The sequence below is a fragment of the Cnephaeus nilssonii genome (genome assembly GCF_951640355.1).
Source record: "Cnephaeus nilssonii genome assembly, chromosome: X".
Taxonomy (NCBI): domain Eukaryota; kingdom Metazoa; phylum Chordata; class Mammalia; order Chiroptera; family Vespertilionidae; genus Cnephaeus; species Cnephaeus nilssonii.
In genome coordinates this window covers 13,002,816-13,029,180 of record NC_137071.1, presented here as the reverse complement: position 1 = coordinate 13,029,180, position 26,365 = coordinate 13,002,816, and the positions used below count along the sequence as shown (strand labels likewise).

General features: G+C 48.2%; 1 protein-coding gene and 2 pseudogenes across 3 annotated transcripts; all 3 read left to right on the top strand.

Moving 5' to 3' along the window:
* The first annotated feature begins 3,430 nt into the window (after positions 1 to 3,430).
* On the top strand, positions 3,431 to 8,176 carry LOC307095117 (exportin-7-like; annotated as a pseudogene). The gene is made up of 3 exons: positions 3,431 to 3,769; positions 4,717 to 5,415; positions 5,637 to 8,176. The product of its transcript is annotated as an exportin-7-like (transcript).
* Positions 8,177 to 10,085: 1,909 nt separating this feature from the next.
* On the top strand, positions 10,086 to 14,946 carry LOC307095108 (C-terminal-binding protein 1-like; annotated as a pseudogene). Its single transcript has one exon. The product of its transcript is annotated as a C-terminal-binding protein 1-like (transcript).
* A 266-nt stretch (positions 14,947 to 15,212) lies between these two features.
* On the top strand, positions 15,213 to 15,960 carry LOC307095115 (ferritin light chain-like). The gene has a single exon (XM_079764284.1). The coding sequence runs from the start codon at positions 15,300 to 15,302 to the stop codon at positions 15,825 to 15,827; it is 528 nt and encodes a 175-aa protein (XP_079620410.1). The 5' UTR covers positions 15,213 to 15,299; the 3' UTR covers positions 15,828 to 15,960.
* Positions 15,961 to 26,365: the final 10,405 nt, after the last annotated feature.

Sequence of the window (26,365 nt, the reverse complement as noted above, 5' to 3'; positions counted from 1 at the left end):
GCTGACATTCAGATGAGTCATACGACTCCTTGGCAAGATGTCACAACCTATTGAAAGTACTTATCTATGTAAGATTTTTGTAATGCTACATAACCAAAGCAAAATCCAAAAGTAAACTGTAAAAATACACAAGTACTGAGAGCATTATCTCAAAGAGAAATGTGCACCCTCATGTCCATAGCAGCATTATTCACGAAGTCCAAAGGGGGAAGCGACCCAAGTATCCATCAAGAGATGAATAGACAAACAAAATGTGGTCTGTGCATACAATGAAATATTATTCAGCCTTAAAAAGGAAGGAGACTCTGACACATGCTGCAACAAGAATGAACCTTATATATGTCGAAGCAATTTCTTCACCGATACCGCTCCTAGGGCAATGAAAACTAAAGAGAAAATAAACAAATGGGACCACATCAAAATACAAAGCTTCTGCACAGCAAAAGAAACCATCAACAAAACAACAAGAAAGCCCACTGCATGGGAGAACATATTTGCAAATGCTATCACTGATAAAGGTTTAATCTCCAACATTTACAGGGAACTCATACAACTTAATAAAAGGAAGATAAATGATCCAATAAAAAAAATGAGCAACGGACCTAAATAGAAACTTTTTGAAAGAAGACAGAAGGAAGGCCAAGAGACATATGAAAACATGCTCAAAGTCACTAATTATCCGAAAGATGCAAATCAAAACGACAATGCGGTACCATCTCACACCTGTCAGAATGGCTATCATCAACAAATCAACAAATGACAAGTGTTGGCGAGGATGCAGAGAAAAAGGAACCCTCGTGCACTGCTGGTGGGAATGCAGACTGGTGCAGCCACTGTGGAGAACAGTATGGAGTTTCCTCAAAAAAACTAAAAATGGATCTCCCATTTGACCCAGTAATCCCACTTCTAGGAATATATCTCAAGAAACTAGAAACACCAATCAGAAATGATATATGCACCCCTATGTTCATAGCAGCACAATTCACCATAGCTAAGATTTGGTAACAGCCTAAGTGCCCATCAGCAGATGAGTGGATTAGAAAACTATGGTACATCTACACAATGGAATACTACGCTGCTATAAAAAAGAAGGAATTCCTACTATTTGCAGCAGCATGGATGGAACTGGAGAGCATTATGCTAAGTGAAATAAGCCAGGCAATGAAAGAAAAATACCACGTCTCACTCATTTATGGAAAATAAAAAACATTATAACCTGATGAACAAAAAGGTAGATACAGAGGCAGTAAAGCATCAAACAGACTGTCAAATTACAGCGGGAAGGCTGGGGAGTGCTGGGGAGAGGGGGAAAGAGATCAACCGAAGGACTTATATGCATGCATATAAGCACAACCAATGGACACACGACACTGGGGGAGGTGGGATGAGGGCATGTGACAGGGGGTACGGGGAGGTCAATGGGGGGAAAAAGGAGATATATGTACTACTATATGTAATACTTTAAACAATAAAATAAAAATTTTTTTAAAATACACTGTTCAGTTAAATAAGCCAGTCACAAAAAGACAAATAACCAGCATGGACAGTGTGGCTCAGTGGTTGAACGTTGACCTATGAACGAGGAGGTCACAATTCGATTCTCCGTCAGGGCACTTGCCTGGGTTGCAGGCTCGATCCCCAGTGTGCAGAGTACAGGAGGCAGCTGATTGATGATTCTCATCACTGATGTTTCTCTCTCCCTCTCCCTTCCTCTCTGAAATCCTATCCTATTCACTGAGTGGTCAGATTATTATGATCTCTGAACGCATAATAATCTGGCCACTCAGTGTATATCCTATATAATAAAAGGTTAATATGCAAATTGTCCCCTCAACCAGGAGTTCGACCACAAATACACACTGAGTGGCCAGATTATTATGACCACCCCATCAGTACTTCGTTGGGCCATATTTTGCCTTCAGTACTGCAGCGATTCTTCTTGGCATTGACTCCATGAGATGTTGAAAGGTGATGTGAGGAATCTGACACCATGCCTGATGAATAGCACTGTTCAGTTCTGTAAGATTTGATGGTTGTGGGACCAGCTGCCTGATGGCTCTTTTTTTAAAAATATATTTTATTGATTTTTTACAGAGAGGAAGGGAAAGGGATAGAAAGTTAGAAACATCGATGAGAGAGAAGCATCGATCAGCTGCCTCCTGCACACCCCCCACCGGGGATGTGCCCGCAACCAAGGTACGTGCCCCTGACCGGAACCGAACCTGGGACCCTTGAGTCCACAGGCCGACGCTCTATCCACTGAGCCACACTGGTTTCGGCCTGACGGCTCTTTTTAACTTCATCCCACAAATGCTCGATTGGATTGAGATCTGGTGATTGTGGGGGCCACCTAAGCAAGGTAAAGTCTCCCTCATGTTCATGAAACCACTCCTGCACAATACGAGCACTGTGACATGGTGCATTGTCTTATTGGAAGAAGCCTTCTCCATTGGGATACGCCATCAACATGATAGGATGAACTTGATCAGCAACGATACTTAGGTAAGTTGTGCTCTTCAGACATTGTTCCACACGAATTAAAGGGCCCAAATCATGCCAGGAAAACATGCCCCAAACCATAACACTGCCCCCACCAGCTTGAAGGGGTGTACTCATGCATGTGGGGTGCATGCTTTCATGCTGTTTCCGTGAAATTCTCACTCTGCCACCTGCATGATGCAACTGGAAACGTGATTCATCGGACCACATGACTTTTTTCCAATGCTCGACTGTCCAATCCTTGTGTTCCTGTGCGAATTGGAGATGTTTTATCTTGGTAACTGCAGACAGCAAAGGTGTTCGAACAGGCCTTTGGCTTCCATATCCCATACGATTCAGTGTACGGCTAATTTGCCTACAAACATCAGGTGGTCATAATAATCTGGCCACTCAGTGTATACTAAAGAGCTAATATGCTAATTAGACCAAACAGCAGGACGACCATCCGGACAACCTTCCGCATGAAGCTGGGGCTGCGAGGGCCAGCCGAGGCTGCAAGTGACTGTGAGGGCCGAGCCCCTTGCATAAATTTCATGCATCGGGCCTCTAGTCAATAATAAAAATATATTTTTTAACAAGACAAGTAACCATATGATTCCACCTATGTGAGGTAGATCAAAATATAAAGAGATGGTCTCTGTTATTTTTGGTATCTTCCAAATGACTATATATTATCTTTATCATTGGAAAGAAGAATATACTATTAAATAAGAAAGATTTGCCCAATAATAATGAGCAAACCCCTCCACCAAGGATCCAGATTGTGATCTCTAAATACCATTTCCCACTAAAAGAAACAAGGACTTTTTGGAGAAATAGCAAGGTCAGGTGATATATAAGAGAAGCCTGCACCATCTTTTTATATCAGGAAGCAAGGAAACTATAATAATCCCGGCATTGTGTCAAAAGAACTAGGGCACCAGCTTGAAGGATCTTGTGGAGCAAAATGGTGGATCATGTACAGAGCCTGGTCCAGCTAGAGAATCTGTGCAAACAGCCGTACGAAACCACAGATACAACCACTCCACTCCAGGCAGAGAAGGGCTTGTCTAAATTCACCAACAGCCCTGATTTCCTGAACAAGTGTGAGCTACTCTTCAAAAGAGGGAGTTGATCATATTCCCAGCCTCACAAAGCTTGTATCATGCAGAAACAACCCTTCACCAGTGGAACAACAAATAGATTTTGGAACTATGTGCTCAATTACCTTCCCTCTTGGTCAAAGTTGGCTACTTTAGTGACACAAGCACTTATCTATAATAATAAAAGGGTAATATACTAATTAGACTACTTGTCTTCTGGATGTCATTCCGGACATCCTTCCTGACAAAGCCAGGGCTAGAGGGAAGCCAGCCTGGGTCCCGGGTGCCTGCGGGCAGCCCGAGGGAAGCCAGCCCGGGTCCCAGGTGCCTGCCGGAGGATGGAGGAGGGAAGCCAGTGCTGGAGCCGGGGGAAGGAAGGCCTACTCTTGCACGAATTTTCATGCATTGGGCCTCTAGTCCATATATATATAAGCCTAAGCGACTGTCCGACCATTTGCCCAGTAGCTATGATGCGCAATGACCACCAGGGGCCAGACGCTCCGACCAGTAGAGGAGAAAGCCCGATTCCTCGCAGAATCGGCTGTGGGTTAGGTTGCTGCTGGGGCACTGTTGGCCCCGAATCAGCTTCACCTGCACCCCGGACCAATCGTGGGATGTCAGAGGCCTGATGCACGAATCCCTTGGCCTGGCCTGTGCCCTCTCACAATCCGGGACCCCCTCAGGGGATGTTGGAGAGCCAGTTTCAGCCTGATCCCCACAGGCCAGGCTGAGGGACCCCACCTCTAGTCTATATATATAAGCTAAGCAACCAGCTGACTGGCCGGTAGGTATGATGTGCACTGACCACCAGGGGACACTCAATGCAGGAGCTGCTGAGTGACAGCATCTTTGCAGAGTGCCCTCTCATACTCCGGCACCCGTCGGAGGATGTCAGACTGACAGTCAGCCCAATCCCCACAGACCAGGCCGAGGGACCCCACTTGCCGGAGGGATCCCGCTCACTCTGCAGATGCCCTTCAAGCCGCTGCGCCACCCCAGGTGCAGCCAGCCAGGGAGGGACTGCCAGAGGTTGGCTCCAGGGCGTGTATGGCCCGTCTCGCACAGTCCTGCCCTGCCGGCCACCTTCTAATTTCCTTTAATTTGCACGAATCCGTGCACCAGGGCACTAGTTCAGTTATATGCCAGAATCAGAAAACTGGGCTGGTTTGCCTGTCAGAAGGACTATGTCTTCAGAAATGCAATAATAGACGTCACAAGGTTTTTACAGGATAATGTTGAATACTGCATCATTGGCGTCACAATTTTATCTCAGCTAACCGATGAAATTAATCAAGCAGACACTACCCATCATTTAACCAAGCACAGAAAAATAGCCTCTTCTTTCTGAGATTCATCATTATTTGATATCTTCACACTTTCCTGCAATTTACTAAAAACAGGCTTCAGGAAAGAATCTAAACTTGAATGATGAAAGTCAGCATAGTTTGCTCATGCAACTGCTCAAACTCACGCATAACTGCCTACACTCTGATTTCATCCGTGCATCTACTGACGAGAGTCCTCAGATGACCTGTGCACAGTACATATTCCCACCAGCTGGAGGATCAGCATTCTGAGATTCTTCAACTCTGCAGCTGTTTTTTTTAACTTGTCTCATTCCATTCCTCCTTCATTTTCACCTCTGGGGTTATCCTGCTTAGTACAGATCGCCTACGTTTGAAGATCCCTGTTTAACAATGCAAAGAGGACGAAGTTCCTCTCTCATCTTGTTGATGGTGTTAAACGAATACTGGAAAATCCACAGAGTTTATCAGACCCGAACAATTACCATGAGTTTTGCAGAAGACTGGCCCAACTGAAGACTAACTATCAAGTAGAACAGTGGTCGGCAAACTCATTAGTCAACAGAGCCAAATATCAACAGTACAACGATTGAAATTTCTTTTGAGAGCCAAATTTTTTAAACTTAAACTTCTTCTAACGCCACTTCTTCAAAATAGACTCGCCCAGGCCATGGTATTTTGTGGAAGAGCCACACTCAAGGGGCCAAAGAGCCGCATGTGGCTCGCGAGCCGCAGTTTGCTGACCACGGAACTAGGAGAATTAGTAAAGGTGGAAAACTATCCTGAGGCCATCCGAGTGATAGCTAACTTCACAGTGACCAGCCTACAGCACTGGGAATTTGCTCGAAATAGTGTACACTGTCTCTTGAGCCTACGGCAGTGGCTAGCAGCCTCTGTGCCATACGTGAAAACCACAGAGCCCCACATGCTAGAAACTTATACTCCTGAAGTCACCAAAGGCTGTTTGGAATCTGTGCACATCATACTGAGAGATGCACTGGAAGAGCCTCTGGAAAATACAAGTCTAGTCCAGCAGCAGTTAAACCAACTGTCTACAATTGGGCACTGTGAATACAAGACACATGTGCTCCTCATGCAGCTGTTTGACCAGTAGGCCCAGTCCTATCAGGAGCTGCTGCAGAGTGCCAGCGCAAGCCCAATGGGTATTGCAGTGCAGGAGCAAAGGCTGACATTGCTGGTTTTCACTGGTGCAGTGATTGGTGGCCAGGTCTCTTTTGACACCACTGATGAGCAAGACGCTATGCATGGCGAGCTTGTCTACTGGGTGCCTCCAGCTGATGACCCTAACAGATTCTCACTTGGCTCAGGTGGGCAAGGAGAAGCTAGAACTGGCCATGCTGAGATTTTTGAACAGTTTTGTAAGATTTACATTGGAAACCAGATTTAAAAAAAATTCTCTAAGTTCTGCTGACTCTTGGAAGTTCTAGTTTGAACAATGAGACCATGGTCATAAGCAGCATCATAGAAAAAAAAATTCACCAACCTAAAGTACTGGGGCCATTGTGAACCAATCACCTCTAGGATGCTACAGCTTCTCAATTCCTTTGGATACAATACTGTCAGGAGATTAGTGAAGCTTGGTGAACAAGCACACGAGCAAGCACTTTTCCTTTTTTGGTCTTAACAATCAGTCCAACCTGACAGACATGCAGTGTCAGACTACCTTCTACACAGCATTTGGGCACCTGCTCATGGTGGATTAAGGAGAGGATGAAGATCAGTATGAACGGATGCTGCCACTCACAGCAGCGTTTGAGGCTACGGCCCAGATGTTTAGCACAAATAGTTTCAATGAGCAAGAGGCAAAGCGAACTCTAGTTGGCCTGGTAAGAGACCTGAGAGGGATAGCTTTCACCTTCAATGCCAAGACCAGCTTCATGATGCTGTTTCAGTGGGTATACTCATCCTATATGCCAATTCTCCAGTGGGCAATTGAGCTATGGTACCGTGATCCAGCCTGTACCATACCTGTGGCTCAAGCTGATGGCTGAATTCGTTCATAATAAATCGCAGCAACTCCCATGTGATGTCTCTTTCCCCAGTGGCATCTTACTCTTCAGAGAAACTAGCAAGATGATAACAATGTATGGCAATTGCATGCTGACACTAGGAGAGGTCTCAAAAGATCAGGTCTATACACTGAAGCTCAAGGGCATCCCCATCTGCTTCTCCATGCTGAAGGTTACTCTCAGTCGGAACAATGTCAACTTTGGGATCTTCTATCTCTACGGAGACAATGCCCTAGACAACGCTCTCCAGACCTTCATCAAGCTGCTCCACTCTATTCCCCAAGGTGTTCTCCTGGATTACCCTAAGCTCAGCCAGTCTTACTATTCACTACAGAAAGTCCTGACACAGGACCACAACTTTATTGCAAGCCTGGAACCTCATATAATCATGTATATTCTCTCTTCCATATCTGAAGGACTAACTATACTTGACACTATGGTATGCACAGGCTGCTGCACCATATCATGACATATCTCTTCAAGCAGCTGTTGCATAGCAACAGGAAGACAACAATGCCCCTGCACCAGGAGAGTGACTATATTCTGCATATCATGCAGCAGCATGCAGAGATGATCCAGCAGATGCTATCAACGGTGATGAGCATCATCATCTTTAAAGACTGTAGGAACCAGTGGTCTATGTACCATCCCCTACTTGGCTTAATACTTCTTGATGAAAACTATGTTTCTGACCTAAGGAACAGCAGTGGAACAGCCAGCCTCCAGAGAAGTAGCAGGCTATGCGTCTGTGTTTCGAAAACCTGATGGAAGGCATAGAGCAAAATCTTCTAACGGAAAACACAGACAGAATCGCCCAGGTCTGTCAGCTTCCCATCAAGAAGTCATCACTTCGATGAAGAATTCCACCTATGGTGTGAATAGCAATACTACGATGAGCTGACACCTCCTTGGACTCTACCCGTACAAAGCAGCATCCCTTTGGTCTGGCTCATGGGGGCAAACAAGTACAAGGGAGAGGGCCTGGCTGATCCTGGTTCCCTCCTCCAGAGGTGTGAAGAAAATGGCAAAGGTCAACTAGCTGTTTCCCCAGGGAATAGGGGTATGAGTGCACTCACTAGGGCACTGCTGGTTCTTGGGGGATGGGGTGGGAAGGATGGTGTGAGGAGATAGAGACACAAATATGTGAGACTCAAGCTCCCTCTCCTGGGGCCACCCAAAGGGGGAGAAGCCCCTGTGTCCTGCCATAACCTACCTTGTAAAAACATGTACATTTTTTCATAACATTTTGAACAAGGTTTACATTAACTCAAGTTTAAAAGCAATGGTATGAAACTAGAACTCAATTACAAGAAAAAAACCTGAAAAACACAAAACATATTGAGTCTAAATACCATGTTACTAAACAATGAATGGGTCAACAATGAGATCAAGTCAAAAATCAAAAGTTAAACCTTGAGACAAATGAAAATGAACACACCACCACCCCAAAACAGTGAAAGCAGTTCTAAGAGGGAAATGGATCTTCCTGATTGAGTTTTGGAAGGTTGTATTTTTTTAGGAATATGTCCATTTCCTCCAGGTTGTCTAGTTTGTTGGAATAAAGTTGTTCATAGTATTTTTTAACAATCCTTTGTATTTCTGTGGGGTCTGTTGTTATTTCGCCTCTATCATTTCTGATTTTGTTTATTTGGGTCCTCTTTTTACTTCTTGGTGAGCCTGGCTAGAGGTTCATCAATCTTGTTTATCCTTTCAAAGAACCATCTCTTGGTTTCATTGATCTTTCGTATTGTTTTTTTGGTCTCTATGTCATTTATTTCTGCTCTAATCTTTATTATCTCCTCCCTTCTGCTCACTCTGGGCTTTTCTTGTTGCTCTCTTTCTAATTCTTTGAGTTGTAGCATTAGATGATTTACTACCATTTTTTCTTGTTTTTTTAGAGGTAGGCCTGTAAAGCTATAAACTTCCCTCTCAGGACTGCTTTCATTGTGTCCCATAGATTTTGGATTGTTGTGTTTTTATTGTCATTAGTTTCTAGGATGTTTTTAACTTCTTCTTTGATCTCATTGGTAACCTAATCAATCCTCTCTAATAAAATGGTAATATGCAAATTAACCATCACTCCGCTACATAAGCCACGCCCACCAGCCAATCAGGGCGAGCATGCAAATTAACCCCAATCCAAGATGGCTACAGCCACAGAGAACAAGGTTTCCCAGGTAACAGAGGAAGCCAAGCTTTCCATAGCCGTTGCAGGCCTAAGCCTCCACTCAAGCTACAAAGTTTCAATTATAGAAGGTAAACAAATTCAAACAAATGGCGGCAGAATGAAGCTTGAGAGAGCAGGCCAGGGTTGCTGGCGGCAACAGGGGAAACAAAGCTTTCCGCACACCCTGGCCGGGCCCACCCGCTTAAGGCTACAAAGTTTCAACTGTAGAAGGTGAATTAACTGCCACAGAAATGGCTGCCGGAGCCCCAGGCTTGGCTCCGCTCCAGGCTGCAAAGTTTCAATTGTAGAAGGAAAATAAATTCCAGATACCAGGGCCTCCTCTTGGGTTGCCAGGGGGCGTGGCCGGCCTGCAAACCACCACAGGCCCCTCGCTCAGGCTGCCCCACGCCCCAAGGGAACCCCACCCTGATCCGGGACACCCTTCAGGGCAAACCAGCTGGCTCCCACCCGTGCACCAGGCCTCTATCTTATCTAATAAAAGAGTAATATACAGATTGATCATCACTGCAACACACAATATCGCTGCCCCCATGTGGTCAAAGATCCTGCCCCCATGTGGACACAAGATGGCCACCACAAGATGGCCAGCAGGAGAGGGCAGTTCGGAGGCACCCGACCTGCAAGGGAGGGCAGTTGTGAGGGACCAGGCTTGCAAGGGAGGGCAGTTGGAGGTGATCAACCCTGCAGGAGAGGGCAGTTAGGGGTGACCAGGCTGGCAGAGGAGGGAAGTTGGGGGCAAACAGGCTGGCAGGGGAGCAGTTAAGCATCAACCAGGCTGGCAGCGGAGTGGTTAGGGGGTGATCAGGCTGGCAGGCAGAAGCGATTAGGGGCAATCAGGAAGGCAGGCAGGCAAGCAGTTGGGAGCCAGCAGTCCTGGATTGTGAGAGGGATGTCCGACTGCCCGTTTAGGCCCGATCCTGGTGGGATCGGGCCTAAACGGGCAGTCGGACATCCCTCCAGGAGTCCCAGATTGGAGAGGGTACAGGCTGGGCTGAGGGACAACCCCCCGCCGTGCACGAATTTCGTGCACCAGGCTTCTAGTATTTAATAACATGCTATTCAGCTTCCAAGTGTTTGAATTTGGGGGGATGTTTTTATTGTAGTTTATTTCTCATATTATGCCATTGTGGTCTGAGAAGATGCTTGGTATGATTTCAATCTTCTTGAATTTGGGGAGACTTTGCTTGTGACCCAGTATGTGGTCTATTTTTGAAAATGTCCCATGTGCACTTGAGAAGAACGTATATTCCATGGCTTTGGGGTGAAATGTTCTGAAGAGGGAATTGGGCTGCTGGCGTGGTGCGGAGCAGCTCGGACAGCGGCACTGGGGCACAGGCAAGCGGGCGGAGCAGCAGACGGTGCCCAGGCTGCCCCAGGTGCCGGGCTCACAGCGAAGTGTGCCGGACTCATCGGGGCCCGCAGCCGCCTGCGCCTTTCAATGGGCAGCTCGCACTTGCTCAACAAGAGCCTGGCACGGGCGCCGGTGGCTGCCATGGACCTGGAGCCTAAGAGCTTTGGTTCGAGACAATTAAAGACATGGGATGAGGATCCAGTGACAGGACGCAGTTCTGCCTGGGGATTCGAAGATAAAACGTGTTGAAAAGTCAAATTCATGGTCGTGGAAGCCGACCCCATTTTAGGCAATGTCAGGCGTCCGACCCCCGATCATGAATGGGCCCCTGCACCCCAGCCCCTGGTAGCACTGCTGGACAGCCGGGACTGCACAGTGGAGATGCCCATCCCGAAAGACGTGGCCACAGTGGCCTTCTGTGATGCACAGTCCACTCAGGAGATCCACGAGAAGGTGCTGAACGAGGCGGTGGGTGTGCTCATATACCACACCATCACACTGACCCGGGAGCACCTGGAGAAGTTCAAAGCCCTCTGGATTATTGTCCGGATCGGCAGCGGCTTTGACAACATCGACATCAAGTCGGCTGGGGACTTAAGCATCGCTGTCTGCAATGTGCTGGCAGCGTCCATGGAGGAGATGGCCGACTCCACCATGTGCCACATTCTCAACCTGTACCACAGGACCACCTGGCTGCACCAGGCGCTGCGGGAAGGCACTCGCGTCCAGAGCATCAAGCAGATCCGGAAAGTGACTTCTGGAGCCGCCAGGATCTATGGGGAGACTTTGGGTATTATCGGACTAGGTCGTGTCAGGCAGGTGGTGGTGCTGAGGGCCAAGGCCTTTGGCTTCAACGTGCTCTTCTAAGACCCCTACCTGCCGGACGGCACCGAGTAGGCACTGGGGCTCCAGAGGGTGAGCACCCTGCAGGACCTGCTGTTTCACAGCGACTGCGTGAGCCTGCACTGCGGCCTCAACGAGCACAACCACCACCTGGTCAACGACTTCATCATCAAGCAGATGCGACAAGGGGCCTTCCTGGTGAACACAGCCCAGGGTGGCCTGGTGGACGAGAAGACGGTGGCCCAGGCCCTGAAGAAGGGGCGGATCCATGGTGCAGCCCTGGATGTGCACGAGTCGGAGCCCTTCAGCTTCAGCCAGGGCCCTGAAGGATGCCCCCAACCTGATCTGCACCCCCCACGCAGCCTGGTATAGTGAGCAGGCGTCCATCGAGATACGCGAGGAGGCGGCCCGGGAGATCCGGAGAGCCATCACAGGCCGGGTCCCCGACAGCCTGAAGAACTGCATCAACAAGGACCACCTGGCAGCCGTTGCCCCCTGAGCCAGCATGGACCCAGCTGTCATGCACCCTGAGCTCAACAGGGCCACCTACAGGTACCCCTCCGGGCGTGGTAGGTGTGGCTCCCAGCGGCATCCCGGCCGCCGTTGAAGGCATTGTCCCCAGCGCCATGTCCCTGTCCCACAGTCTGCCCCCGGTGTCCCACCCACCCCACGCCCCTTCTCCCAGCCAAACCGTCAAGCCCGAGGCAGATAAAGACCATTCGAGTGACCAGTTGTAGCGCGGGCGGAGCTCTGCAGCCTCGGTGCCGGTGGCCGGGCCTCAGACAGGCGCCCTTGGATGGCGGTGGCACTCCAGAGACTGTCCGGGTGCCCATCAGCGGGAGGTGGCGCCGGCCTCCCCACATTGACCAGTCCCGTCCTGAGGGCCCATGCTGCCCCATGTTTTGCGTCCTCATTAAGCAAAAGAAGTTAGTAGTTAATTCTATCATGAATGTCCTTGTCTGTGTGCAGCCTTTAGAACATCACCAAGGATTTGTTTGCTTAGCTGTCACCAACCAGACCGAGGGGCATCAGCAGCCCTTCGGATCACTCCTTCTCTGCGGAACGTGCTGTGCAAGGCAGTTGGCAAACTTCTCAGGACTATGAATCCTTCCCGTTTTTCTTTCTACGCCACACAGTGCATTTTTTTCCCTATCCACTCGTCTTATTTTTAGAATAATTTAGAGAAACAAAGCCAAGGCTGTTTTTCCTAATTTTGGCATGAACCCCCGTTCCAAATGAAGACGGCACTGCAAAATAGCAGAAGAGGCAGGAGCACACAGTGCCCGGCCCTTGGCGCTGTCCCAGGGGTGCGAGGCGCAGCGTCTGGCCTTTGCAGTGCCATCCTGCTGATGTGGTAGGCTAGCAGTATTTTGGTTAAAATCATGTTCGTGACTGTAACCATTTGTATGAATTCTTTTAAAGAAATAAAAATCCCAGAAAGAGTGAGAGAAACCAAGATGGCGGCATAGGTAAACACCTAAACTGCTGCCTCGCACAACAATTTCAAAACTACAACTAAAAGACAAAACGAACACCATCCAGAACCACAGGAAAGCTGGCTGAGTGGAAATTCTACAACTAGAAGGAAAGAGGAAAGCACACGGAGAATCAGAGGGGCTGTAAAAGGCTGAGGTACAGACACACGAGTGCGGGTGGCTGAGTGCCTGGCTGGCTTTCTCTAGTGGGAAGGAGACAAAAGCTCCCGACTGCGCTGAACCCCAGTTCCGACTGCACTGAACCCCAGTTCCGGGTGAGACTCTGGGGACCCAGGCTTATACGGGAGAATCTGGACTGTCAGGCGGAAACTAAGGGGAGCCACGAAAGGCAGAGGTCTGGAGGCACGCGCACAAGTGCACGAAGAGAGGACTGACTGCTGAGTGTGCCGCTGGCTTTCTGTAGCGGGTGGGAAAAACAGAAGCTCCCCACTACACTGAACTCCAGTTCTGGGCGAGAATCTGGGAATCCAGATTCATTGGGGGAGAAACTGGACTGTCTGGCAGCGGGCGAAACTCGAGAGCAGTTTACTCTTAGAGGTGCTTGCAGCGATTACCGAGGGACACTGAGACCCAGAGGCCTCATAGGGCAGGGCTGACGGGAAGCCAAGGCTGTCTGCTCAGTCCTGAGACTACGCCCCATCCAAGCTGAGCACAGAAGCTTTTGCAATTTTCCAAGTCTTGTCTCATAAGGCTGTCTCCAGCACAGAAGTTCTCCCAGCGTAGACACAGCTGATCCTCACAGCCAATTGGCCTGGAGGTCAATTCCTACCAGTGATACCAACAACAATCAAGACTTAACTACAACAAGGCTGTACACACAGTCCACAAAGGGGTGCACCAAGAGTGTCCACCTCAGGTAACTGGGGAGGCCGAGCCACTGGGCCATATAGGACACCTAGCACACAAAGCTACCCTACCAACTCAGGGAAGCAGTGAAAATGCGGAGACAAAGAAACAGATCACAAACCAAAGAAATGGAGGAAAACAAACGACTGGATATAGAGTTCAAAACCACGATTATAAGGTTTTTCAAGAATTTCCTAGAAAAGGCCGATAAATTTAGCGAGACCCTCGAGGATATGAAAAAGGACCAACTAGAAATTAAACATACACTGACTGAAATAAAAAAAAATTTATACAGAGACATAACAGCAGACTAGAGGAACGCAAGAATCAAGTCAAAGATTTGAAATACAAAGAAGCAAAAAACACTCAACCGGAAAAGCAAAAAGCAAAAAGAATCCAAAAATATGAAGATAGTGTAAGGAGCCTCTGGGACAACTTCAAGCGTACCAACATCAGAATTATGGGGGTGCCAGAAGAAGAGAGAGATCAAGATACTGAAAACCTATTTGAAGAAATAATGACTGAAAACTTCCCCCACGTGGTGAAAGAAATAGACTTACAAGTCCAGGAAGCACACAGAACCCCAAACAAAAGGAATCCAAAGAGGACCACACCAAGACACATCATAATTAAAATGCCAAGGGCAAAAGACAAAGAGAGAATCTTACAAGCAGCAAGAGAAAAACAGTTAGTTACCTACAAGGGAGCACCCATACGATTGCCAGCTGATTTCTCAACAGAAACTATGCAGGCCAGACGGGAGTGGCAAGACATATTCAAAGTGATGAAGAGCAAGAACCTACAACCAAGATTACTCTACCCAGCAAAGCTATCATTCAGAATTGAAAGGCAGATAAAGAGCTTCACAGATAAGAAAAAGTTGAAGGAGTTCATCACTACCAAACCAGTATTATATGAAATGCTGAAAGGTATTCTTTAAGAAGAGGAAGAAGAAGAAAACGGTAAAGATAAAAATTATGAACAACAAATACATATCTATCAACAAGTTAATCTAAAAATCAAGTGAATAAAAATATCAGATGAATAGAATAAACTGGTGAATATACTAGAATCAGGGGCATAGAAAGGGAGTGGACTGACAATTCTCGGGGGGAAAAGGGTATGGGGGTGTGGGAAGAGACTGGACAAAAATTGTACACCTATGGATGAGGACAGTGGGGTGGGGTGGGAACCGGGTGGAGGGGAGCTATGGGGGAAAAAGAGGAACAATAATCATAATCTGAACAATAAAGATTTATTAATTTTTTTTTAAATCCCAGAAAGAGAGAGAAAAAAAAGAGGGAAATGCATAGCATTACAGGTCTACCTCAAGAAGCAAGAAAACCACTGTTCTCAAAACTGCCTGGTACTGGCACAAGAATAGACATATCGATCAATGGAACAGAACAGAGAACCCAGAAATTGACCCAAGCCATTACGCTCAATTAAAATTTGACAAAGGAGAGCGCACTCGGAGGTCCCGGATCTGTCTCTTGCTTCAACAGTGTTTGGACGGAACAGACCCAGGGACGCCCGTTCTTCCAGCCTCCGGCCTCTCTCCTGCGTCTCATCCAGCCACCACCTTCAGCACCACCTCCGGGACCAGCCAACACACCGGTGTTTTTTTTTTTCTACCTTACCTCCTCATTGCTGAACAGCCATGAGCTCCCAAATCCGTCAGAATTATTCCACCGAGGTGGAGGCTGCGGTCAATCGCCTGGCCAACCTGCACCTGCGGGCCTCCTACACCTACCTCTCTCTGGGCTACTATTTCGACCGCGACGATGTGGCTCTGGAGGGCGTGGGCCACTTCTTCCGCGAGTTGGAGGAGAAGAAGCACGAGGGCACGGAGCATTTCTTAAAGTTGCAAAACAAGCGGGGCGGCCGCATTCTCTTCCAGGACGTGCAGAAACCTTCCCAGGATGACTGGGCCAAAACTCAGGACGCCATGGAAGCCGCCCTGGCCTTGGAGAAGAGCCTGAACCAGGCCCTTTTGGACCTGCATGCCCTGGCTTCTACCCGTGCAGACCCTCACGTCTGCGACTTCCTGGAGAACCACTTCCTGGATGAGGAGGTGAAACTGATCAAGAAGATGGGCGACCACCTGACTAACATCCGCAGGCTGGCCGGCCCCCAGGCTGGGCTGGGCGAGTATCTCTTCGAGAGGCTCACCCTCAAGCACGACTAGGAGCCTTTGGAGCCCAGAGGCCTTTCCGAGGCCCCCCCACCTGCATCCCCCTGGCGTCTCTGGCTTTTAGCTGAGCCTCTCCCCGAAACTACTAGCCCTTCTTTTAACCACCCTGGAGCCCTCTCCCCTGCATCGGACCAAATGAAACAATAAAGCTTTTTGCAGCAAAAAAAAAAAAAAAAAAAATTTGACAAAGGAGGCAAGAGCATAGAATGGAGTCTAAACAGTCTCTTCAATAAATGGTGTTGGGAAAATTGGACAGATACATGCAAAAAAAAAAATGAAACTTGACCACCAAGTTACACCATACACAAAAATAAAATCAAAATGAATAAAGGACTTAAATATACTAGTAAGACGGGAAACCATAAAAACCTTAGAACAAACCATAGGCAGCAAAATATCAGACATTTGTCATAGCAATATCTTTATCGATACAACTCCTAGGGCAATAGAAATTAAGGAGAAAATAAGCAAATGGGACTACACCAAAATAGAAATCTTCTGCACAGCAAAGGAAACCATCAACAAAACAAGAAAGCCCAGCCGAAACCGGTTTGGCTCAGTGGATAGAGCGTTGGTCTGTGGACTGGAAGGTCCCAGGTTCGATTCCGGTCAAGGGCATGTACATTGGTTGCGGGCACATCCCCCGTGGGGGTGTGTGCAGGAGGCAGCTGGTCGATGTTTCTCTCTCATCGATGTTTCTAGCTCTCTATCCCTCTCCCTTCCTCTCTGTAAAAAATCAATAAAATATATTTTAAAAAAAACAAACAAGAAAGCCCACTGCATGGGAGAACATATTTTCCAATGTTATCTCCGATAAGGGTTTAATCTCCAAAATTTATAGGAAACTCATGCAATTTCACAAAAGGAAGATAAACAACCCAATAAAAAAAAATGGGCAAAGGACCTAAATAGACACTTTTTGAAAGAGGACATACAGAAGGCCAAGAGACATATGAAAACATGCTCAAAGTCACTAATTATCTGAGAGATGCAAATCAAAACGACAATGCAGTACCATCTCACACCTGTCAGAATGGCTATCATCAACAAATCAACAAACAAGTGTTGGCGAGAATGCGGAGGAAAAGAAACCCTTGTGCACTGCTGGTGGGAATGCAGACTGGTGCAGGCACTGTGGAGAACAGTATGGAGTTTCCTCAAAAAAACTGAAAATGGAACTCCCATTTGACCCAGTGATCCCACTTCTAGGAATATATCCCAAGAAAACAGAAACACCAATCGAAAGGATATATGCACCCCTATGCTCATAGCACAATTCACCATAGCTAAGATTTGGAAACAGCCTAAGTGCCCATCAGCAGATGAGTGGATTAAAAAAACTGTGGTAGAAATGAGTCAGTCAGAGAAAGATAAATATCACATGATCTCACTCATTTGCAGATTATAATGAACAACATAAACTGATGAACAGAGAAGCATCGATCAAATGCTCAGAGGGAAGGTAGGGGAGGGTGGGGGTAAGGGGGAGAGATCAACCAAAGGACTTGTATGCATGCATATAAGCCTGACCAATGGACACAGACACAAGGGGGGGTGAGGGCATGAGCGGGGGGCGGGGGAGCAAGGAGGGGATAAGGACACATATGTAATACCTTAATCAATAAAGAAAATTTTAAAAAACCTCAGAGGGAAGGCAAGGAGAGGGGGGTAAGTGATCAACCAAAGGACTTGTATGCATGCATATAAGCATTACCAATGGACACAGTCACTACGGGGGTGAGGGCATTTGCTAGGGAGGGGGCGGTGGCCGGAGAGAGGTCAATGGAGTAAAAAAATAATATAGTAATAGCTATGTACAGGCCAGGGGGGTACTTGAAATATTAGGGGGACCACTCTGTAAAGTATATGATTGTCTAACCACTATGTTGTACACCTGAAACTAATCCTATCTAATAATAGACAAATATGCAAATTGACCATACCCCCGACACACCCACAAGCCACGCCCACAAGCCACGCCCACCATCCAATCAGAGCGAGTATGCAAATTAACCCAAACCAAGATGGCTACAGCCACAGAGAGCAAGGTTTCCTAGGTAACAGAGGAAGCCAAGCTTTCCACCTGCCCTTGCCAGGCCTAAGCCTCCACTCAAGCTACAAAGTTTCAATTATAGAAGGTAAACAAATTCAAACAAATGGCGGCAGAATGGAGCTTGAGAGAGCAGGCCACGGTTGCCGCCGGCAACAGGGGAAACAAAGCTTTCCACACACCCTGGCTGTGCCCACCCGCTTAAGGCAACAAAGTTTCAATTATAACCCCAACACAAATGGCTGCCTGCCTCAGAGGGAGCCCCAGGCTTGGCTCCGCTCCAGGCTACAAAGTTTCAATTGTAGAAGGAAAATAAATCCCAGATACCAGGGCCTCGCTTGGGTTGCCAGGGGGCGTGGCCGGCCTGCAAACCACCACAGGCCCCTCGCTCAGGCTGCCCCACACCCCAAGGGAACCCCCACCTGATCCGGGACACCCTTCAGGGCAAACCAGCTGGCCCCCACCCCTGTACCAGGCCTCTATCCTATCTAATAAAAGAGTACTATGCAGCTTGATCATCACTGCAACACGCAATATAGCTCTCCCCATGTGGTCAAAGATCCTTCCCCCATGTGGACACAAGATGGCCACCACAAGATGGCCAGCAGGAGAGGGCAGTTCGGAGGCACCCGGCCTTCAAGGGAGGGCAGTTGAGAGGGACCAAGCCTGCAAGGGAGGGCAGTTGGAGGTGATCAACCCTGCAGGAGAGGGCAGTTAGGGGTGACCAGGCCGGCAGAGGAGGGAAGTTGGGGGCAAACAGGCTGGCAGCAGAGTGGTTAGGGGGTGATCAGGCTGGCAGGCAGAAGCGGTTAGGGGCAATCAGGAAGGCAGGCAGGCAAGCAGTTGGGAGCCAGCAGTCCTGGATTGTGAGAGGGATATCCGACTGCCCATTTAGGCCCGATCCCGGTGGGTGTGTAGGGGAGTCGGACATCCCTCAAGGGGTCCCATATTGGAGAGGGTACAGGCTGGGCTGAGGGACAACCCCCCTCCGTGCACGAATTTCGTGCACTGGGCCTCTAGTAGAGAATAATACTGAATGTGAACTATAATGGGGGAAAAGATGGAAAATTATGTTTTTCATAATAATAAAAAAAGGAAGCAAGAAAAATCTCAAATAAACAATCTAAACTTACACCTGAAAGAACTACAAAAAGAACAATAAATAAATTCCAAAGTAGGTAGAGGAAATAATAAAGATTAGAGCAGAAATAAATGACAGAGACAAAAAAATATCAATGAAACCAAAAGCTGGTTCTTTAAAAGGATAAAAAAGATTGATGAACCTTTATCCAGACTCATCAAGAAAAAAGACAGAAGTCCCAAATAAATAAAATCAGAAATGAAAGAGGAGAAGTAACAATCAACTCCATAGAAATACAAAGGATTGTAAGTACTAGGTATACCAGTTAACAATGCAGACTTTTTTCAATAGATGGAGTTACACCTATGTTGATATATATGCGATTTGACATGTATGCTATTTTGTTGTATTGACAGCAAGATTCAAAACTTCATGTCAAATTTGCTGAAGGTATTAACAGCATAGATATTTTTACGCTTAAAAATGTCGAATTTCATGCCCAAAAAAGAGCATTTGAGGGAAGTTTTAATTCATAACTTTATTTTGAAGAAAAAGTTATCGTATACTTTGGGAAGCTTATGGTGAACATGCTCCATCTCAAGATACTTGTGAACGCTGGTTTAAACGCTTTAAAAGTGATGATTTTGATGTGAAAGACAAAGAACGTCCAGGTCACTGACCAACAATTTGAAGACCAACAATTACAAGCATTATTGGATGAAGATGCGTGTCAAACTCAAAAACAACTTGCAGAAAGATTAAACGTTGCTTAGCAAACAATTTCCGATTGTTTACAAGCAATGGGAAAGATTTTAAAGGAAGGAAAATGGGTGCCACATCAACTGAACGAAAGACAAATGGAACACCGAAAAGTCATCAGTAAATGTTGCTTCAACGGCATGAAAGAAAGTCTTTTTTGCATCGAATTGTGACTGGCAATGAAAAGTGGATTTATTTTGAGAATAAAATGCACAAAATCATGGGTTGATCCAAGTCAACCATCAACATTGACTGCAAGGCCAAATCACTTCAGAAAGAAGACAATGCTCTGCGTTTGGTGGGATCAGGAAGGTGTGGTGTATTATGAGCTTCTAAAACCAGGTGAAACCATTAATACTAATCACTACCGACAACAAATGATCAATTTGAACCATGCTTTGATCGTGAAACGACCAGAATGTGCCAGAATACCCGGCAAAGTAATTTTGCTTCATGATGACGCACCATCACACACTTCAAAACCAGTTAAAGACACGTTAAAAGGTCTTGCCTGGGAAGTATTAACCCACCCACTGTATTCACCAGACCTTGCTCCTTCAGATTACCACTTGTTCCGATCAATAGCACACGCACTTTCTGAGCATCACTTCAAAACGTACGAAGAAGTGGAAAATTGGGTCTCTGAATGGTTTGCCTCAAAACAAGAAAAGTTCTATTAGGACGGTATCCACAAATTACCTGAAAGATGGAGAAAATGTGTCACTAGCAATGGACATTACTTTGAATAAAGCACTTTTGATGTTTCTCTTGAAATTATCGTGTTTTCTTTAATTACAAAATCTGCCATTATTAACCGGTACACCTAGTAATATTACGAATAGCTATATGTCAACAAATTGGACAATTTGGATGATATGGATAAATTCCTAGAAACATACAAGGTTCCAAAACTGAGTCAGGAAGAACCATAAAAGCTGAATAGACAGATTACAACAAAAAACTGAAGCAATAATAAATGAAAACTCCCAACAAACAGAAGTCCTGGACCAGATGGCTTCACAAGTGAATTTTACCAAACACTCAAAGAAGAACTAACATCTATCCTTCTCAAACTATTCCAAAAAAATTTAAGAGCTCTTTTTCGTGGCTGTCATTATCCTAATTCCAAAACCAGATAAAGACACTACAAAGAGCCCTGGCCAGTTTGGCTCAGTGGATAGAGCGTCAGCCTGCAGACTGAAGGGTCCGAGGTTCGATTCTGGCCAAGGGCACATGCCCAGGTTGTGGGTTCGATCCCCAGTAGGGGGTGTGGAGGCAGCCGATCAATGATTCTCTTTCATCATTGATGTTTCTATCTCTCTCTCCCTCTCCCTTCCTCTCTGAAATCAATAAATAAATACTTTTTTTTAAAAAAGACACTACAAAGAAAGAAAACTTATAGGCCAATATCTCTGATGAACATTGATGCTAAAATCCTCAACAAAATATCAGCAAACCGGATCCAGCAATACATTTAACCTTTTTCACTAGGATGTCGAGTGTGATTCGACATGGTTAGCATCGGTAGCAGCTTGATGAAAAAAGCAAGTGAGTGCAAAGGGTTAAAAGATCATACACTATGATCAAGTAGAATTTATTCTGAGGATGCAAGATTGGTACAATATGTGCAAATTAATAAAACGGATACACCACATAAACAAAATGAAGAATAAAAATCACATGATCCTATCAACAGATACAGAAAAACATCTGATAAAATCTAGCACCCATCTATACTAATAAAAGAGAAATATGCGAAATGACCATACCTCCACAATGCCCATCAGCCAATCAGGAGTGAGTATGCAAATTAACTCAACAAAGATGGAGGGTTAATTTGAATATGCAGGTGTGGAGCAGCCAGGTGGGGTGGGACGCCTTCTATAAGGGGGAGGGCGGGGGGCAGAGGGAGCTACAGGAGCGGTGCTCCAGCTGGGAGTGAAGACTTGCAGGCTCCTGGGCAGCCGGGAGCAAAGCCAGGAGAAGGAAGACCTATTCTTGCACAAATCTTCGTGCAACGGGCCTCTAGTCTATGATAAAAACTCTCAACAAAGTGGGAATAGAGGGATCATACCTCAACATAGTAAAGGCCATATATGACAAACCCACAGCCAATATAATACTCAATGGACAAAGTATAAATAATTTCACTTAAGATCAGGAACAAGACAGGCATGTCTGCTTTCACCATTTATTCAACATAGTACTGGAAGTCCTAGCCACAGCAATCAGACAAGAAGAAATAAAGGTATCCAAATTGGAAAGGAAGAAGTAAAACTGTCATTATTTGCAGATGGCATGATACTGTATATAGAGAACCCTAAAGATTCCACCAAACAGCTACCAGAACTGATAAATTCAGTAAAGTAGCAGGATATAAAATAAATGTCCAGAAATTAGTTGTATTTTTATACACTAATAATGAACTATCAGAAAGAGAAACTAGGAAAACAATCCGATTTACAATTGCATCAAAAAATAAATAACAAAACAGTAGTATAGTTTCCTCAAAAAATTAAAAATGGAACTGCCTTATGACCCAGCAACTCCAGTTCATAATATATCTGAAAAAACCTGAAACAATGATTTAAAAGAATATATTTACCCCTGTGTTCATTGTAGCATCTATCCTATCTAATAAGAGTAATATGCAAATTAACCATCACTCTGCTACAAAATGGCTGCGCCCATAGCCACAAGATGGCAGCGCCCAGTCCTCTTAGCCCCAGCGGAGTCCGCCCAGTAGCAGCAGTCCAGGGTGTCCGGCTGGGAGGCACCAGCGCCCAGCGTGAGCCGTGGGATCGCTGGCAAGTGGCGGCCGTTTGGGAGCTGGGGTCTCAGCCGCCCCCAAGCCGCAGGATCGCTGGCAAGCTGGGCTGAGACCCTCGCCCCAAAGCCTCATGATACCCTGGCAAGCCAGGGCGGCTTGGGGGCTGGGGTCTCAGCCTCCCCCAAGCCACAGGATCCCCTGGCCGGGCTGGCTGCCTGGGCTGGGGTCTCATGCCTGCAGGGCCGAGCACCCCCACTGCATGATCACCAGCCAGTGGCAGCAGCCTGGGCTGGGGTCTCAGGCCAGGAGGGCGGTGCACCCCCACCATGCTATCTTCAGGCCAGCTAAGGCAGCCTGGGCTGGAGCCGTGCACCCCCACCAGGCTATCCCCAGCCAGGCTGAGATGGCAGCCTGGGCAGGGGTCTCAGCCTGGCTTGGCTGAGGCGGCAGCCTGGGCTGAGATTCCCTTCCAGTGGAGGCAGCCTGGGGTCTCAACCATTGAGTCACACCAGCCAGGCAGATATGGAGGAATCTTAAATGTTTTTTTTTATAATATTCTAGAGGCCCAGTGCATGATTCAATCATGCACGTGTAGGCTGTCTATCTGTTGGTCGGACCCAGTGTGGCCGGCAGCTCCGAAGTCCCTGGGCCCCTAGAGCGAGGCGGGGCGGGGGCGTGGTCCTCCGGCGGCCGGAGCCCAGGCCGGGGTCTTGCCTTCGCCTCCCGCCCAGGAAGGCCGGGGCCACCACCACCTCCTCTGCCTTCTGCCTCCCTCATGAGCCCTCCCTCGGCCAGCCTGGGCTGCGTGGAAACCTGTGTCCTCTGTGGACACCACCACGTGCTCCTGCGGCCCAACTGCCGCCAGACTCCTCCCCTGGGAGCCGCGCCGCCCACCCGCCCACCTGCACTGCCTCGTCAGCCGGGGCCTCCAAACGCCTGGCTCGCTTCCCCAGAGGCCCCTTCTGTTCTGCAGCACAGCCATGGTACAGACGCTGAGTCCCGCCCCCTGCGCCTCCTGCTGGCCCAATCGTGGGCATGGCGGAGTGATAATAATTTACATATTACCTTTTTATTATGTAGGATATTTTATTGATTTTTTACAGAGAGGAAGGGAAAGGGATAGAGAGCTAGAAACATCTATGAGAGAGAAACATCGATCAGCTGCCTCCTGCACACTCCCTACTGGGTATGTGCCCCCAACCAAGGTACATGCCCTTGACCGGAATCGAACCTGGGACCCTTGAGTCTGCAGGCCAATGCTCCATCCACTAAGCCAAACCAGTTAGGACTGTCCAATATGCTAAAGAAAAAACCCTATCTAATAAAGAGGGAATATGCAAGGGAGGGCATTTGGGGGTGACCAGAGTATCAGGGGAGGGCAGTTAGGCATTGATCGGGCTGGCAGGGGAGTGGTTAGGGGGTGATCAGGCTGGCAGGCAGAGCGGTTAGGGGCAATCAAGAAGGCAGGTAGACAAGTAGTTGGGAGACAGCAGTCCCAGATTGTGAAAGGGACATCCCCCAAGGGGTCCCAGATTGGAGAGAATGCAGGTTGGGCTGAGAGACACCCCCCCCATGCATGAATTTCGTGCACCGGGCCTCTAGTCTAATCCTCTCTAATAAAATGGTAATATACAAATTAACCATCACTCCGCTACATAAGCCACGCCCACCAGCCAAGCCACGCCCACCAGCCAATCAGGGCAAGTATGCAAATTAACCCCAATCCAAGATGGCTACAGCCACAGAGAACAAGGTTTCCTAGGTAACAGAGGAAGCCAAGCTTTCCATAGCCATTGCAGGCCTAAGCCTCCACTCAAGCTACAAAGTTTCAGTTATAGAAGGTAAACAAATTCAAACAAATGGCGGCAGAATGGAGCTTGAGAGAGCAGGCCAGGGTTGCTGGCGGCAACAGGGGAAGCAAAGCTTTCCGCACACCCTGGCCGGGCTCACCCGCTTAAGGCAACAAAGTTTCAATTGTAGAAGGTGAATTAACTGCCACAGAAATGGCTGCCAGAGCCCCAGGCTTGGCTCCGCTCCAGGCTACAAAGTTTCAATTGTAGAAGGAAAATAAATTCCAGATACCAGGGCCTCCCCTTGGGTTGCCAGGGGGCGTGGCCGGCCTGCAAACCACCACAGGCCCCTCGCTCAGGCTGCCCCACGCCCCAAGGGAACCCCCACCCTTATCTGTGACACCCTTCAGGGCAAACCAGCTGGCCCCCACCCGTGCACCAGGCCTCTATCCTATTTAATAAAAGAGTAGTATGCAGCTTGATCATCACTGCAACACACAATATAGCTGCCCCCTTGTGGTCAAAGATCCTGCCCCCATGTGGACACAAGATGGCCACTACAAGATGGCCAGCAGGGGAGGGCAGTTGGGAGGCACCCGGCCTGCAAGGGAGGGCAGTTGTGAGGGACCAGGCCTGCAAGGGAGGGCAGTTGAGAGGGACCAGGCTTGCAAGGGAGGGCAGTTGGAGGTGATCAACCCTGCAGGAGAGGGCAGTTAGGGGTGACCAGGCTGGCAGAGGAGGGAAGTTGGGGGCAAACAGGCTGGCAGGGGAGCAGTTAAGCATCAACCAGGCTGGCAGCGGAGTGGTTAGGGGGTGATCAGGCTGGCAGGCAGAAGCGGTTAGGGGCAATCAGGAAGGCAGGCAGGCAAACAGTTGGGAGCCAGCAGTCCTGGATTGTGAGAGGGATGTCCGACTGCCCGTTTAGGCCCGATCCCACCAGGATCGGGCCTAAACGGGCAGTCGGACATCCCTCCAGGAGTCCCAGATTGGAGAGGGTACAGGCTGGGCTGAGGGACAACCCCCCGCTGTGCACGAATTTCGTGCACCGGGCTTCTAGTAATAGGATAATATGCAAATTAGTCGGGACGCCGTCACATAACGACTGATCAGCAGGCTGCGTCCCTGCCCCCTTCTCAGGCAGCTGCCAAGTCCTGGGGTTGGTAGGATAGGATACGATAGGAGGGGTTAAGAAAGGAGAGGGAGAGGAAGGCAGGCCTGCATGCAGACAGGCCAAGAGGAGAAACAGAAATACAGAAAGGAAACGAGAAAAAGATGCAGGAATGGAAAAGGGAAGGAAATGTGGGGCTGCACGTGGGAGGGGGTGGTGACCGTGGGGGGGCGGGGTGGAGCAGGTGCGCCCAGTGAGGGGCGGGGCACAGGCAGTGCGGAGTGGGGAGCCCTGCCCAAACGCGGGAGGAGGGTGGTGGTTCCTGGTGTGGGCCATTGGCAGGGAGGTGCCTGCGAGTCCCAGGATGGAGGGGTTGACGGTCCGAGGCTTTCCGGGCAGAGGCGCTCCTGCTTCACAGCAGCAGTTCCCGGGCCACATGGGCCTTGGCCCCCCTCGCTGCGCCGGGCGCCCCATGCTGGGAGGGGAGGCGCAGCTTAGCTGGTGTGGAGTCGGACACTAAGGAGGTTACCCCTTTCATCCCCAAGGGCTGGACCCCAAAGACACTGGCCAGGATTAGGTTGGTGGCGCATTAAGTGTCCTTTGTTGACTAGAAGTTGGGGCATCTCGGGCAGGGAATGGGAGGAGGACGGCGACAGGGAGGCGGGGAAGGGGGGACGGCAAAGGCCTGGCTGGGGCTGGGCCCTGGGCTGCGGGTTAATGCCCCCCAAACGGGAGCTTTAATATCAAAGTGAGCTCAGGTGGGGCTGGAAGCCGGTCCCAAAGAGGAAAGGGGAAGGTTTAAAAGAGAAACCAGTGAACATGGCAGGGGGAGGGGTCGGGAGGGTAATAATAGGGAAGGAGGGAGGGAGGCAGGCAGGGTTCAGGCTCACAAGGGAAAGGCGAATGCGAGGGGAGGGTGGGAGGAGTAAGAAGGAGACAGACATAAGGAATGAAGGGAAAGAAGAGAGGAAGGA